The sequence below is a fragment of the Erythrolamprus reginae genome, chromosome 1, assembly GCF_031021105.1.
Source record: "Erythrolamprus reginae isolate rEryReg1 chromosome 1, rEryReg1.hap1, whole genome shotgun sequence".
Classification (NCBI taxonomy): Eukaryota; Metazoa; Chordata; class Lepidosauria; order Squamata; family Dipsadidae; genus Erythrolamprus; species Erythrolamprus reginae.
In genome coordinates this window covers 268,567,716-268,584,527 of record NC_091950.1, presented here as the reverse complement: position 1 = coordinate 268,584,527, position 16,812 = coordinate 268,567,716, and the positions used below count along the sequence as shown (strand labels likewise).

The 16,812-nt window shown below is 42.5% G+C and overlaps 1 protein-coding gene across 1 annotated transcript in view; it reads left to right on the top strand.

Annotated features, from left to right (window-relative positions):
- ADAM17 (ADAM metallopeptidase domain 17) overlaps positions 1 to 16,812 on the top strand; it is a 44,433-nt gene that overhangs the window by 16,031 nt on the left and 11,590 nt on the right. The window contains exons 9-14 of the mRNA XM_070732966.1: positions 1,348 to 1,492; positions 5,805 to 5,893; positions 7,718 to 7,870; positions 9,600 to 9,799; positions 12,896 to 12,999; positions 14,534 to 14,668. Of these exons, the coding sequence (XP_070589067.1) occupies positions 1,348 to 1,492; positions 5,805 to 5,893; positions 7,718 to 7,870; positions 9,600 to 9,799; positions 12,896 to 12,999; positions 14,534 to 14,668 (826 nt within the window). The remainder of the gene's footprint in view (positions 1 to 1,347; positions 1,493 to 5,804; positions 5,894 to 7,717; positions 7,871 to 9,599; positions 9,800 to 12,895; positions 13,000 to 14,533; positions 14,669 to 16,812) is intronic.

The following is a 16,812-nucleotide window of genomic DNA, read 5'->3' as shown; positions in this document are numbered from 1 at the left end:
GATTTGCAGCTGACTGAAGCATAGACATCAGAGAGTTATTGTTAATGGCGAGTATTCTGAGCAGAGTCAGGTTACAAGTGGTGTGCCACAAGGGTCTGTTCTGGGTCCTATTCTTTTTAATATGTTTGTGAGTGACATAGGGGAAGGTTTGGTAGGGAAGGTTTGCCTATTTGCCGATGACTCTAAAGTGTGCAATAGGGTTGATATTCCTGGAGGGGTCTGTAATATGGTAAATGATTTAGCTTGACTAGATAAATGGTCAAAGCAATGGAAACTGCAGTTTAATGTTTCCAAATGTAAAATAATGCACTTGGGGAAAAGGAATCCTCAATCTGAGTATTGTATTGGCAGTTCTGTGTTAGCAAATACTTCAAAAGAAAAGGATTTAGGGGTAGTGATTTCTGACAGTCTCAAAATGGGTGAACAGTGCAGTCAGGCGGTAGGGAAAGCAAGTAGGATGCTTGGCTGCATAGCTAGAGGTATAACAAGCAGGAAGAGGGAGATTGTGATCCCGCTATATAGAATGCTGGTGAGACCACATTTGGAATACTGTGTTCAGTTCTGGAGACCTCACCTACAAAAAGATATTGACAAAATTGAATGGGTCCAAAGACGGGCTACAAGAATGGTGGAAGGTCTTAAGCATAAAACGTATCAGGAAAGACTTAATGAACTCAATCTGTATAGTCTGGAGGACAGAAGGAAAAGAGGGGACATGATCGAAACATTTAAATATATTAAAGGGTTAAATAAGGTCCAGGAGGGAAGTGTTTTTAATAGGAAAGTGAACACAAGAACAAGGGGACACAATCTGAAGTTAGTTGGGGGAAAGATCAAAAGCAACATGAGAAAATATTATTTTACTGAAAGAGTAGTAGATCCTTGGAACAAACTTCCAGCAGACGTGGTAGATAAATCCACAGTAACTGAATTTAAACATGCCTGGGATAAACATATATCCATCCTAAGATAAAATACAGAAAATAGTATAAGGGCAGACTAGATGGACCATGAGGTCTTTTTCTGCCGTCAGACTTCTATGTTTCTATGTTTCTAATACTTTTCGGAATGAATATGTAACGTTACATCATATTTTTTTAAAAAAAGAAAGAAATAGCTTTAAAATATGGCTCATGATAAACTAAATGCTTATCTAAGCTCTCAGAATTGTGGCAGAAATGTTGATGCAGCAGGGAAAATATTGTCTTGGTCAAGGATCAGAGAAAAGTGTTGTTTGGTGTTGCTAAAAGTTGAATCTTATTTATTGAACTTTTCTCCCTAATTTATTGAACAAACATCTTTAAACTAAAAAGTGCTTGTTTTATTTGTCTCCCCCCTCCCCAAAAGCAATTCAGTTATGACATAGCTGAAAAAGCAGCTAAAGTGTGCCTTGCTCATCTGTTTACATACCAAGATTTTGATATGGGTACTCTTGGATTAGCTTACGTGGCATCTCAAAAACCAAACAGCCATGGTGGCATCTGTCCAAAAGGTAAGTCTCTTTCTACTTTGGATTTGATTTTTCTTCTAGGAAATGAATGTAAATACAGTAGTACCTCTAGATACGAGCTGCTCCACATGCGAGTATTCCAAGTTACGAGCCGCGATGCGAGCGAAATTTCTGTTCGACACCGAAGCTCAAATTCGGGATACAAGCCGAGCTTCCACTAGGTGGCGCAAGAATCTCCTTGCTTCCGGTTATCTTGGCGTGAAAAACAGTCTAAAGGTATTCGTTCGAGATGCGAGTTGATCGACTTCCGAGCTCGGGTCTGGAACGAATTAAACTCGTATGTCGAGGTACCACTGTATCTGAAAGAAAAAAGGACCATATTTTTCAAAGTATAAGACACACCTTTTTACCCCCCATATACTTCTTATACATCGAATGCAGCCCCACCCAGCCATCCCCACCCTTTGGTCTCTGCCTCCCAGCAGTTTACCTCCTTGCAGCAAACAGAACAGAGCCTGTTAAGCCAAGCAACTGATTATCAGCTTCCTGACTCTTTGCTGACTGAGACCACAGACAGCTGAAACTGAAAGTGAAACTAAAGCTGCAAGTAGGCAAATTGCTGGGAGGCAGAGACAGAATTGTGCTAATCAGACTTGAAATTGGATGCAAGGAGGTAAATCAATGACTAGAAAAGGTTTGCAGAACTTTCAAACTATTACACATTTTTAAAAAACCGTTTTATTACTGTTCTAGACAACTTAACAAAATGAAGAACGTTTTTAAAATAAATGCTTGATCTGAAGAAGCCCAGTGCCTTTGCATCTTCTTTTAAATAGCAGAGAATAATGCCACATCAGAAAAGGCACACCAGAATGCCACATCAATTTTGACAGCATCTGTATAAATATAATCTGAAATGTAACAGTGTCCTGTTTTAGTATTAAAATAAGGCAACTGACTTATAACCTTGACAGTCATGTTTGGAGTGGATCTATTTAAATAATTGGGAGGAGTTAGTGTATCTACATTTAAGAAATCTTTCTGTCATTAATATACTGCCATAATGTACATTTCTCCAATTTTTTGCTATTTCTATGGGTCAGGCACACATGCACAGAAATACACATCAAACAGTATACAGTGTCCAGCAAACCTCGAAAACAGGGAAATTTGGGAATTATCAGGGAAATCGGCATTTTGGGAAACATCGGAATTATGATTGAATTTGTGAAAAAAACCCAGAAGAAATCAAGGAAAAAACCAAAACTATTACAATGTTTAAAAGTCAGGGGGAAATCATGTTAAAAAAAAAAAAAGGATTACGCTGCCTGGCAGAGTCAAGCAAAAATGAGCATAACTGTGGCAACAATTTTGCTTCCTCAGCTATCGGTATTTCTCCACGGCTTAGCCATTTGGTATGACGTCATCTGTGACCCCACCTTAACTAGATTGCAAGTTACTGGGAAATGTCAGGGAAATATCAGAGAATTTCAAAATGCTTTCCCCCTGGACACCCTGAGTATATCATCTGTGCTGTTTGCTGGGAGGCAAATTGCTGGGAGGCAGAGGCAGAATTCCCCCCCCCCCCAAAAAAAAGTAAGGTGCGTCTTATACTCTGAAAAATATGGTATGAATCTACTGTAGACAGTTAAATTTTGCTGGGGACCTATAGCAGAGGATTCTAATCCTTTTTTGTCCAGGAAGGACATTTGAAATGTTTGAAGCTGTGTTCTGGCACTTGCACAAATGATCTGCTTGGAGATGGGCTTGCTTGTTTACAAAGTGACTGTAATAGGAAACATAAACTCATTTCACAAGCATTGCTTTATTAGAATGCTACCTACTACCTCAATTTCTTACTGCCCCTGCTCAATTTTTTTCTGGGAAGATTATTATTAATCTTCCCTATTAAAGATCAAAAGCAACATGAGAAAATATTATTTTACTGAAAGAGTAGTAGATCTTTGGAACAAACTTCCAGCAGACGTGGCAGATAAATCCACAGTAACTGAATTTAAACATGGCCGGGATAAACATATATCCATCCTAAGATAAAATACAGAAAATAGTATAAGGGCAGACTAGATGGACCATGAGGTCTTTTTTCTGCCGTCAGACTTCTATGTTTCTATGTTTCTATTTATTAGATTTGTATGCCGCCCCTCTCCGAAGATTCAGGGCGGCTCACAACAGTAATAAAAACAGTATAACAATGGAACAAATCTAATAATAAAATACAGTAATACCCCGGTTATTGCGTCCCCGACCATTGCGAACAGGGTAATTTGCGATTTTTCAACCCGGAAGTCAAAACACCATCTGCGCATGTGTGCCCTTTTTTTCTATGGGCACGCATGCGTAGATGGCGCCCGGCAGATCAGCTGCTGGGCGGCTTCCCTGGGTCTTCCCCCTCTTGCTGGCGGGAGGGCGAGCAGCGGGCATCAGCAAGGAGTTTCCCCACCGCCCACGCAAACTCCTCGCTGCCGCCCGCCCTTCGCCCGCCCACGCCGTTCATTCTCGCCGCTTTCGAGCTGAGTCCTGAAGCGAATTCGCTCCAGGACTCAGCTGGAAAGCGGCGAGAGCCAGCGCGGAGAAGCCGTTCGCTGGCGCTGGCTGTCGGCGCTTTTGAGCTGAGTCCTGAAGCGAATTCGCTCCAGGACTCAGCTCGAAAGCAGCGAGAGCCAGTGCGGAGAAGCCGTTCGCTGGAGCTGGCTGTCGGCGCTTTTGAGCTGAGTCCTGAAGCGAATTCGCTCCAGGACTCAGCTCGAAAGCGGCGAGAGCCAGTGCGGAGAAGCCGTTCGCTGGCGCTGGCTGTCGGCGCTTTTGAGCTGAGTCCTGAAGCGAATTCGCTCCAGGACTCAGCTCGAAAGCGGCGAGAGCCAGCGCGGAGAAGCCGTTCGCTGGCGCTGGCTGTCGGCGCTTTTGAGCTGAGTCCTGAAGGGAATTCGCTCCAGGACTCAGCTCGAAAGCGGCGAGAGCCAGCGCGGAGAAGCCGTTCGCTGGCGCTGGCTGTCGGCGCTTTTGAGCTGAGTCCTGAAGCGAATTCGCTCCAGGACTCAGCTCGAAAGCGGCGAGAGCCAGCGCGGAGAAGCCGTTCGCTGGCGCTGGCTGTCGGCGCTTTTGAGCTGAGTCCTGAAGCGAATTCGCTCCAGGACTCAGCTCGAAAGCGGCGAGAGCCAGCGCGGAGAAGCCGTTCGCTGGCGCTGGCTCTCGGTGCTTTTGAGCTGAGTCCTGAAGCGAATTCGCTCCAGGACTCAGCTCAAAAGCGCCGAGAGCCAGCGCGGAGAAGCCGTTCGCTGGCGCTGGCTCTCGGTGCTTTTGAGCTGAGTCCTGAAGCGAATTCGCTCCAGGACTCAGCTCAAAAGCGCCGAGAGCCAGCGCGGAGAAGCCGTTCGCTGGCGCTGGCTCTCGGCGCTTTTGAGCTGAGTCCTGAAGCGAATTCGCTCCAGGACTCAGCTCGAAAGCGGCGAGAGCCACCGCCAGCGAACGGCTTGTCCGCCGCCTGCCTGCCCGCTAGCGAGGAGCCGAAGATTGGGGGCGGCGCGGCTGTTTTAAAATGTCGCCGCCGGCATGGGGGGCTTGCCAGCACCCCCCGGGCCCCCAACCCGGGTTTGGGGGGCTGCTAGGAAGCCCCCCATGCCGGCGGCGACGTTTTAAAACAGCCGCGCCGCCCCCAATCTTCGGCTCCTCGCTAGCGCTGCGGGAGTAAAAACACCATCTGCACATGCGCAGATGGTGTTTTTACTTCCGCAGCGCTACTTCGCGAAAACCCGCTCGTTGCGGGGGGTCCTGGAACAGAACCCTCGCAACGAGCGGGGGATCACTGTATATAAAAACCCCAACAATTAAAAACCATACAGCACATACACATACACTTACATGTCCAAACATGCACTGTATTATATTTTCCCATCATTTTCATTTTTCAGGCGTAGGGGCCAAAATGCATTATTGGAAATAAAACATGGTAAAAGCTAGTAATTTATTTTCTAGCATAAACTTAATGCAAGTTCAGGCAGGATAGAAACATGGTAGGTGTCAAAAGACTTTCTGTTACAAGTCTCAAAGCTGAAAAGAGATTTGAACTTTCCAGAATATCTAGTTTCTTTAGATTTAAATTGGTATTACACATTCACTCCTAAAACACAGAGCAAAGAGTGGCATGTTTGCAAACTAGGAACACTCCAGTGTATCTTCGTCCGCTCTCCCTGGTGACCTGATGCAGAATTGAGAGAAGCATCAGTCAAAGAGACTTGTCAAGATGTGTTCCTAAAATGGTGAATCCTCCTGCATGTATCCACAATGGTCTAGCAGTGTCGAATGACTCTTGATATTTTTATCTTCACTTTCCTAGCTTATTCTAATTCGATACCAGGAAAAGCTGTCTATCTCAACAGTGGCTTAACCAGCACAAAAAACTATGGCAAAACAATCCTTACAAAGGTATTGCAAATTATGGATCCTATTTTTAAGGAAATCAATATTGTTTTTCTGGTCTAATTTTTGGATGATTCTTGCTGTTAAAGATGATCTTTCCTACCAACTATGGTGACCGAGCTGCTAAACTGGGGAAAATGGGTCAAACTGACTGAATTGTTGTCAAAACCCTTCTGAACATTAGGAATCAGGTCCCCTTTCTTCTAATTTGCAGATTTTTGCCCAATTTGGTGATTAAAAATCATGATTATATTCACTGTCAATTACACTTTGGATCAAACTATAACAATTAAATAGTTGGTGGTATGGAGCATTTTGTTACACAGTTTATTTTAAAACTTAAAGAATTGCCTAAAGCAAATATAACCTGAATTTTATGTGCATGAACCAAATAAAAGCTTGTTTTTGTTTAATTGTGGCTGCCAAAATTTGGAACGTCACTCACATTATGGTAATACTGATTCTGTATTCTTTAAAATTATTGGATTGTTCAGTAATTATATTTAATGGGAAAGTACAGGTAGTATTCGACTTATGACTTACAGTTGAACTCAAAATTTACGTTGCTAAGTGAGAAATTTGTAATGATGCAGTTGGATGAAGCTGGGCTTGTGTATTTTGGGTGTCCATAGAACTATGGCAGAACAGGTCCTCAGTTTTTTTAAATCTTACTTTTTTTTTTTAATGATTTCACCTTCCTGGGTTAGGTCATTGTAGGTTCTCTTGATCAAGTTGTCCAGTTTCTATTATTAGGTTGAAGTTTACTGGACTGTAGATTTCTTTTTTCCTTGAACAATTATTTGGATTTTTGTGTGCATAATGTTCTGTATACCCTGTATACCCTATATAAACTCTGTTGTCTGCTGAGAGGGTGGTACTGACTTAGTCCTTCTTTTGGCTTGTAAGTTTTTTATGTTATCCGCTTGAGTTGGTTATGCTTTTCGTTGCATTGATCTGTCGTATAATTGTTTGTCTTATGTTTCTTTGGATCTATGTGACAAGTTCTGCCTTATGCTGCTTCTAAGGCTGCAGGGAATTCTAACTGATTAGCATTATCCATTTACAGTTGGCACTTTTCTGGAGGATGTTGTGTACTACAGTATACAGTGGGCATCTGGGCATATTCAGCTACCTCTTTGCTTCTTGGGGTTTAGCTGGTGTTGTGGTTCAGCCTGAGTCAGATCAAAAACCAGCTGCGTCTCTGCTGGCTCCATGCCCCGGGGAAGCTGAGAGTGGAGAGGAGAGTTCTTTGCAGTCAGACAGTGCAGGCAGCAGTCACGAAAGTGAAGAGGATGCAAGTCCTGGGAGTCCTGGGGAAGGGCTATCTCCAGCAAGTAGCTGTGATTCACTGGAGTCCCTGGATGATGACGCACAAGCTATCATTAGTATGCGACAGAGACGCATAGCTCAAAGGAGAAATCAGCTGCGTAGATATTATCAGCGTTGAATGTGGAACACCAGGGGGTTGGGTGTGGTCCTCATTAGCAGGGAAGGGTTTATAAGGCATGAGAACCATTCCGGCAGCGTGGAGTGTTATCAAAGTGAAGTTGGTGTGATCTGCCTTTTCTCTCAGCGTTTTTGTTCCTGGCTCGTGGCCCAGCAGTCTGGAAGACCCGTGGGAGGTTGGTGTCTGTTATAAAACTGTGTTTGGATTCAACTGGTGTGTCTGGCTTATCTTTTTGGGTTGGTCATAGCTTCCGGAGTGGCCCAGACAGAACAGCTGTGAACAGTTTAGTTTGTAGATTCCTTGGTGTTCTCTGAGCTAGGTTTTGCTTGCAGGTGTTTCATTACACAACTAGAGAACATCATCATTTTGTTTTCATTTAACAGGAAGCTGACTTAGTTACTACTCATGAATTGGGACATAACTTTGGGGCAGAGCACGATCCTGATAGCATGCCACAGTGTGCTCCCACCGAAGATCAAGGAGGAAAATTTGTTATGTACCCAATTGCTGTGAGCGGGGACCATGAAAACAACAAGGTTTTGTTTTGTTTTTTTAATCTTCCCATTGCTCCATGTATAAATAATGTCTCTTTATGTGGGGAAAGAACTTCTAAGTTTTATATTTCAGTTTAATGTACTGTCGCAAATATTAAAGTGTGTCACTGCATTTTTTAAAATGCAGACTGGTTTGAGGAAGGGTATTAAAAGAAACGAAAGAAGGAAAAAGGTAAAATCAGGAATAAAGCAATAGGAATCAAGATAGGTACTAGAAATACCCACTCTGGTTCTGAACTGTGACAAGACATCCTGGGTTAATGGATCTAATTGATTACATAATCAATTAGATCCATTGTTTTTTCAGGCAACTTTTTTAATTTTTCACTCCAATCACATATGCAAAATAACATACTATCAATCTGAAAATACTTTACAATAATTATTACTTTTAACTTTAGTATTCATGTTCCATCCAATGCTGCCTCCAATACAATTGACATCTGGACAAGAATAATTACTCAAATTTCTTATGTGTATTTTAAGTGCTATTAACTAATACAATTTTTTAAATTGCTTCTTTTCTAATCAAATCTAATCATTTAGGCCATAGTGCTTCGATCTTCTCCATATATTCTTAACAATAGTTTCATGATGTTTATTACCATTACTTTCATACTAATTGCCCTTAAAGATAAGAAACAAATATTCCCAATCATGTCAACTAAATTCTAAATTTTGTCTAACTATTACATGGATCAAGATATATTAATTCAAGGGGGAAAACAGAGAGGTCCAAATAATTTATCACATATGTCCCAATTAGCTCAATTAATAATAATTCCTTTTAATAGATAAAATAAAAAATAAAAAGTTTGAAATGGAAAAAAGAGAAAAAGAGAAAAAAAATAAAAAGACGAAAAAAAAAATAGAAAGACGGAAAAAAAAAAGAACAGGGGGGGGGAACCTTTTTTCCCTTCCTTCCATCCATCCCATATAGTACCCAAATAATCATATCTCACATGTCACTGTAAGCTCAGTGGAATCATCTTACTATATCACTGCAAACCCAGTGGAATATTTGTGCCCTATTCTAAGAAAAAAAAAATCACTGTAAGCCCAGTGGAATCATCATGCCCTGTTCTTGAAAAAAATCATTGCGAGCCTTTTTCCTTTTCCTTTCATATATCCCTTATACCCAAATCCTCAAACCCCAATTTATAACTGCTAACCCAATGGAATCCACATGCCCTATTCTAATACGTTCACTGTAAACCTAGTGGAATCCTCATGCCCTACTCTAATTATGTCAATAATCCAAATAAATGTAAATAAATCCAAAGGAATCCTCAACCTTTTTAATGCCGCGTCCCCTTAATACAGTTCCTCATGTTGCGGTGACCCCCAACCATAAGTCTAGCGCCAATTCTCCCAACAGAGCTTTAAGCTGATTGGCAGAAAGGTCAGAGGGACACCCCCACTGTAAATGCCTGATTGGTCAGATTGTAAAAATATGTTCCAAGGCACCAGAATAGAAACTTTAGTTCCTAACACCATGGGAAATTTGTCTTTTCCCATAGTCTTAGGTGACCCCTGTGAAACGGTCATTCGATCCCTGAAAGGGTCCTGACCCCCCAGGTTGAGAACCACTGATGTAATGGGAGGCTGACAGGTGGGTGAATTCTACACCAAAGTTTGCAACTATACCCACATTTGCAAATGGCAGCATTTTACAGCTATTATTTTCCCCATTTTCCTGTAACATTTTTAGATGTTTTCGAACTGCAGTAAAGCATCCATTCTTCAGACCATACAGGCCAAGGCCCCAGAATGCTTCAAAGAACGGACCAACAAAGTATGTGGCAATTCCAGAGTGGATGAAGGGGAGGAGTGTGATCCTGGCCTCCTGCATCTTCAGAACGATCTTTGCTGCACATCCGACTGCAAGCTAAAGCTGAACGCAAAATGCAGGTGAGGCAGTAATAATAATAATAATAATAATAATATTTTTTTAGATTTGTATGCCACCCCTCTCCGAAGACTCAGGGCGGCTCACAACAATAATAAAAAACAATATTATAGCGAAACAAATGTAATATTAAAAAAGAAGCATATAAAACCCTATCATATTTAAAAACCAAACAACACATACATACCAAACATAAATTATAAAGAGCCTGGGGGAAAGGTGTCTCAACTCCCCCATGCCTGGCAGTATAGATGGGTCTTGAGTACTTTACAAAAGACTAGGAGGGTGGGGGCAGTTCTAATCTCCGGGGGGGAGTTGATTGCAGAGGGCCGGGGCCGCCACAGAGAAGGCTCTTCCCCTGGGGCCCGCCAAATGACATTGTTTAGTCGACGGGACCCGGAGAAGGCCAACTCTGTGGGACCTTATCGGTCGCTGGGATTTGTGCGGGAGAAGGCGGTTCCGGAGGTATTCTGGTCCAATGCCATGTAGGGCTTTAAAGGTCATAACCAATACTTTGAATTGTGACCGGAAACTGATCAGCAACCAATGCAGACTGCGGAGTGTTGGTGTAACATGGGCATATTTGGGGAAGCCCATGATTGCTCTCGCAGCTGCATTCTGCACGATCTGAAGTTTCCGAACACTCCTCAAAGGTAGCCCCATGTAGAGAGCGTTGCAGTAATCGAACCTCGAGGTGATGAGGGCATGAGCGACTGTGAGCAATGACTCCCTGTCCAAATAGGGCCGCAACTGGTGCACCAGGCGAACCTGGGCAAACACCCTCCTTGCCACAGCCGAAAGATGACTAAATAAAATAAACTAAATAAAATAAAAACAATTAGCTACAGAAGGAAGAAAAATGAATGTGGGACAGGTGTCATTGGAGTCTTTGTTTTCTTATGTTAAAGTCAACAAATGCCGGTTCTTCAAACAGGAGTTGCAAGTCCAGAAAAATTTCCCTATTAGGTGTACTGATTTTTTGTATGCAGTAGAACCCCATTGAGGAAAATTTGGATTTCATGGGAGAGGGCTTAAAATGTCGGGTGAGTTGAAGCAAGCTTTTCCTGATCCAAACTCCCATAGCCTCCAGGCACTGGGGAACAGAGGTGTAGTATTTAGCCGGTTCGGGTGAACTGGGGGCGGCAATTGTGGGTGTGTGGGCCCGCCACGCCCATCTTCTCAGATGTAATGCCATCCTATTTAGCCCTGTTTTTGCGGCCGGGCGCATGTGCGGATGACACATGTGAGTAAAGCGCATATGCGATAGGCTGTGTGGAGTTAGCGTGCATGCGTGGTCACATTTGCGAACTGCTAGGGAAAGTAAGTGAATACCATCTCTGCTGAGGAAGCACTGCATGCTGGTCCTAAGGTAGACACAAGTGTCAGCAATGTACTTACCATACTGTCTTGCATGGCAGCTGGCCGGTAATTAGCCCCAAATTAAACCTCAAAAACAAAGGTTTCCAAAATAAACAAGTCTGTTTACAGATATGTTTGTTAACCTGCACAAACGCGAACCAAAACAATGTCTTTCCCCCTGCCAAAATCCAGACGTGAGGCCAAGTTGATAAGATAAAAGTCCTACATAGTTGCTTCTCAGCCAAAAGTCTACTCACAATATTAATAACCCTATGAATGTTCAGTACTGGTTAAATGGTCAAAGCAATGGAAACTGCAGTTTAATGTTTCCAAATGTAAAATAATGCACTTGGGGAAAAAGAATCCTCAATCTGAGTATTGTATTGGCAGTTCTGTGTTAGCAAAAACTTCAGAAGAAAAGGATTTAGGGTAGTGATTTCTGACAGTCTCAAAATGGGGGAACAGTGCAGTCAGGTGGTAGGGAAAGCAAGTAGGATGCTTGGCTGCATAGCTAGAGGTATAACAAGCAGGAAGAGGGAGATTATGATCCCCTTATATAGAGCGCTGGTGAGACCACATTTGGAATACTGTGTTCACTTCTGGAGACCTCACCTACAAAAAGATATTGACAAAATTGAACGGGTCCAAAGATGGGCTACAAGAATGGTGGAAGGTCTTAAGCATAAAACATATCAGGAAAGACTTAATGAACTCAATCTGTATAGTCTGGAGGACAGAAGGAAAAGGGGGGACATGATCAAAACATTTAAATATGTTAAAGGGTTGAATAAGGTTCAGGAGGGAAGTGTTTTTAATAGGAAAGTGAACACAAGAACAAGGGGACACAATCTGAAGTTAGTTGGGGGAAAGATCAAAAGCAACATGAGAAAATATTATTTTACTGAAAGAGTAGTAGATTCTTGGAACAAACTTCCAGCAGATGTGGTAGATAAATCCACAGTAACTGAATTTAAACATGCCTGGGATAAACATATATCCATCCTAAGATAAAATACAGAAAATAGTATAAGGGCAGACTAGATGGACCATGAGGTCTTTTTCTGCCGTCAGACTTCTATGTTTCTACTGTATCCATGTTTGTCAGACAAAAACACTCTTCTCAGGCTCTTCTCCTTTGGAGGCACGAATGTTGGTTTCTTGCAAAGAGTACCTTCCAACTCCTCCCAATTATATACTCTAGGGGAGTGCAGACTATGTACAGCTGTGCTCACTTCCTCTTTCTGAGCTTTCTTAACGGTTCCTGCCACCCCTGTATCCTTCTGACCCGAACTTTCAGGATCTCCTCTTCCTCCTCCTCAGACCCCGGCAAATCCCCAGTTGGGAGTTCTATAGCCTCCTCACACCCAGACTCTCCCTCCTCCTCCGTCTCGCTGTCTGACTCCTCCTACAGCCACACCGCTGACCGTGCCCAGATGGCCCCAGTTCATCAGGCTCAAAGTTGCCAGAGGGCCTGGCTGCGAGCCAACCACAATACTTATGGCATCAATAATGTTACCCATTGGCTTCATATACAAATGGTAAATAGCAACAGGGGATGAACAGAGCTCTGAAAGAGCTCATGATAAAGGTTGGTGACAGGATGAAAACTGTCTGATGCAATTTTGGGGGGGGGGGGGAAGACAGATTTTTTTAAAAGTATACAATCTTTATGGCATTTTTTTTGTGTTTCTTGGAGTTGATCAATTTAGATATTTTATTATTTCTCCCTATCTGCTTAGTGATCGAAACAGCCCCTGCTGTAAAGGATGCCAGTTCGAAAGTGCAGATAAGAAGTGCCAGGAAGCTATCAACGCAACCTGTAAAGGGGAATCCTATTGCACAGGTAAATCCTTTATTTGTCAGTCCTAACCTATTTTTGTTTTCAAGTTCCATTTTTCAATTGTACCCCCTCTATATTTTGCAGTGGTGCAGTGGCCTAGAAGTGGAGCTCTTGCCTTACAGTTAGGAGGCTGGGAGTTCAATCCTTACCTGTTTACCCCCAAAATAAGGCCTCCCCTGATAATAAGCCCAGTTGGGCTTCTGAGTGCATGGCAAATAAAACCAAGCGCTTCTTTCAGGGTTCAAAAAAATATAAGACAGGATCTTGTTTTCGGGGAAACATGTTGGCTAAAGGCACATGCAGTGATACCTCGTCTTACAAACGCCTCATCATACAAACTTTTCGAGATACAAACCCGGGGTTTAAGATTTTTTTGCCTCTTCTTACAAACTATTTTCACCTTATAAACCCACCGCTGCCGCTGGGGTGCCCCGCCTCCGGATTTCCGTTGCCAGTGAAGCACCTGTTTTTGCGTTGCTGGGATTCCCCGTAGGCTCCCCTCCATGGGAAACCCCACCTTCGGACTTCTGTGTTTTTGTGATGCTGCAGGGGAATCCCAGCAGGGGAATCCCAGCAGCGCAAAAATGGGCGCTTCGCTGGCAACGGAAGTCCGGAGGTGGGGTTTCCCAGCAAGGGGAGCCTCAGTGAAATTGCAGCATCGCAAAAACACAGGGGTCCGGAGGTGGGGTTTCGAGGACTTCGGTGTTTTTGCGATGCTGCAATTTCACTGATGCTTCCTTCACTGGGAAACCCACCTCTGGACTTCCATTGCCAGAGAAGCGCCCGTTTTTGTGATGCTGGGATTCCCCTGTTGAGATTTCCCTGCAGCATCGCAAAAACACAGAAGTCTGGAGGTGGGGTTTCCCATGGAGGGGAGCCTCAGGGGAATCCCAGCAGCGTAAAAACGGGCACTTCGGCTGGCAAAAGGGGTGAATTTTGGGCTTGCACGCATTAATCGCTTTTCCATTGATTCCTATGGGAAACATTGTTTCATCTTACAAACATTTCACCTTACAAACTTCGTCCCGGAACCAATTAAGTTCGTAAGCTGAGGTATCACTGTATTTCTTTCTGTGGGCACAATGAGAATATATCTGCTGAACAACTCTCCGCATTAACGTCAGGAAGGGCATCTGGTAGTAAACACTCTGCTACCTCCGTTCAATTGCCCAGACTCCACCCTGTAAGGGATTATGGGGTCATTAAATGAAGATGATGACACCCTGTATATTTTGTTTTGGAAAGACCAGTTATATTGTTTAAGATAAATGACAGTTTTATTACGAAAGTGAGTCAAAAAGTAATGCCATTTTATTTAGGACAGGTATAATTACCAACACAGGAACATGTAGCATATATCAAAATGAAGCTGGTCTCCTATGGATCACATCCCCCCTTCTCAACATACTCACAGTTTCTCTCAATGGCAATGTTCCTCCTTCGAATGAGAGCGTGGAAAATCATCAAAGTGAGGTGTATTTCCCTCCAAATACACCTATTCTGATGTCTGCCACCATTTTGTCAAATCCACTTACAGGGAATAGTAGTGATTGTCCTCCCCCTGGGGATGCCTTGGATGACACCGTCTGCGTGGATTTGGGAAAATGCAAAAACGGTGAATGCATCCCTTTCTGTAAGTGGAAGAAGAACCTCAGTTCGTGCGCTTGCAATGGTGAGTTCAGCCTTCTTGACTGCTTCCTTTGGACCAGTGCTTCCTTGGGTCTCTGAGTAAGAGTTCGTCTTTCAGGATTTTGTCCTCAACCAGGGCCTTGACCATTGGAGATGGATTCCTGGAGCTATAGAGCTAAGGAGAATTTACCAAGAAATATTGGGCATAAATATGGGTGCAGCAGTTAGGGAGAGTGTGCCTCAGTGTACTGACAGCGCTTGTCCTCTGAGTTTGAAATTTTCCTTGATCATCTTCTCAAGAAACATCTTACTCAGAATTGAGCACAGAATTAAGGACAGAAGGCAGAAGGTTTCTATTCCGTTTTTCTTAGAATAAGTTTTCTGGCCCTGGATTAGAATAAAGGTATTGTATTTGTGAGTGACATAGGGGAAGGTTTGGTAGAGAAGGTTTGGATCACATCCCCCCTTCTCAACATAGTCTGGCCCTGGATTAGAATAAAGGTATTGTATTTGTGAGTGACATGGGGAAGGTTTGGTAGAGAAGGTTTGCCTATTTGCTGATGACTCTAAAGTGTGCAATAGGGTTGATATTCCTGGAGGCATCTGTAATATGGTAAATGATTTAGCTTTACTAGATAAAAGGTCAAAGCAATGGAAACTGCAGTTTAATGTTTCCAAATATAAAAATACAGTAATGCACTTGGGGAAAAGGAATCCTCAATCTGAATATTGTATTGGCAGTTCTGTGTTAGCAAAACCTTCAGAAGGATTTAGGGGTAGTGATTTCTGACAGTCTCAAAATGGGTGAGCAGTGTGGTCGGGCGGTAGGAAAAGCAAGTAGGATGCTTGGCTGCATAGCTAGAGATATAACAAGCAGGAAGAGGGGGATTGTGATCCCGCTATATAGAGCGCTGGTGAGACCACATTTGGAATACTGTGTTCAGTTCTGGAGACCTCACCTACAAAAAGATATTGACAAAATTGAACGGGTCCAAAGACGGGCTACAAGAATGGTGGAAGGTCTTAAGCATAAAACGTATCAGGAAAGACTTAATGAACTCAATCTGTATAGTCTGGAAGACAGAAGGAAAAGGGGGGACATGATCGAAACATTTAAATATGTTAAAGGGTTGAATAAGTTTCAGGAGGGAAGTGTTTTTAATAGGAAAGTGAACACAAGAACAAGGACACAATCTGAAGTTAGTTGGGGGAAAGATCAAAAGCAACATGAGAAAATATTATTTCACTGAAAGAGTAGTAGATCCTTGGAACAAACTTCCAGCAGACGTGGTTGGTAAATCCACAGTAACTGAATTTAAACATGCCTGGGACATATCCATCCTAAGATAAAAATATAGGAAATAGTATAAGGGCAGACTAGATGGACCATGAGGTCTTTTTCTGCCATCAGTCTTCTATGTTTCTATGTTTCTATTTTTCAGAGTATAAAATGCACTCCCCCCCCCCCAAAAAAAAGAGGGTGGAAATCTGGGTGTATCTCATACATTGAATGTAGCCCCGTCCAGCCTCTCAAATAGAGCGAGTAATATGTGAGAATGATTTGAAGATTAGTGGAAACTTTCAAAGAATGATGTTTTCCTGTTACAAACATTTCTTTACTGATGTATCCTGTTGTTTATGTGAAAGAGTTGGTCTGCTGTGAGTCCTAGTTTTTGAGATTCAATATAATGCAACACTTTTTAGTTTGATTTAGTTGCAAAGGGAAACTATTTTATGACGTAAAGTTGTGCTTTGTTTTGCTCTAGAATTTAATGAAATTCTATAGTTATTCTTGCTATATCAGATGGGCTGCATTCAGTATTTTCAATTTATGAAAACATTTGTTGTGATGCTCAAATACTTCTTTATGATCTAGATAAGTATAACCACACACACACGCAGAGGATTAACAATAGAAAATGATTTCCGGTGTGAAATAAGCTGGTTAAGAGCCTAAATAATTTTTGTTAAGGAGTATGCAGAGTGATGTCTGAGTTGTCAAAGATACACACACAGAGAAGAAACATGGAATTCTAGCAGATATCCAGCTAATAGCCCAGAGATACGAGTGATGGTTCAGTAATACAATCTAGATACATTAAGGGTATAAAGTATTATTTATTTTGGCAAAAACCTTAGTCAAGAACAGTCCTAGTCATACACAATTAAATCAGTCATACATATACA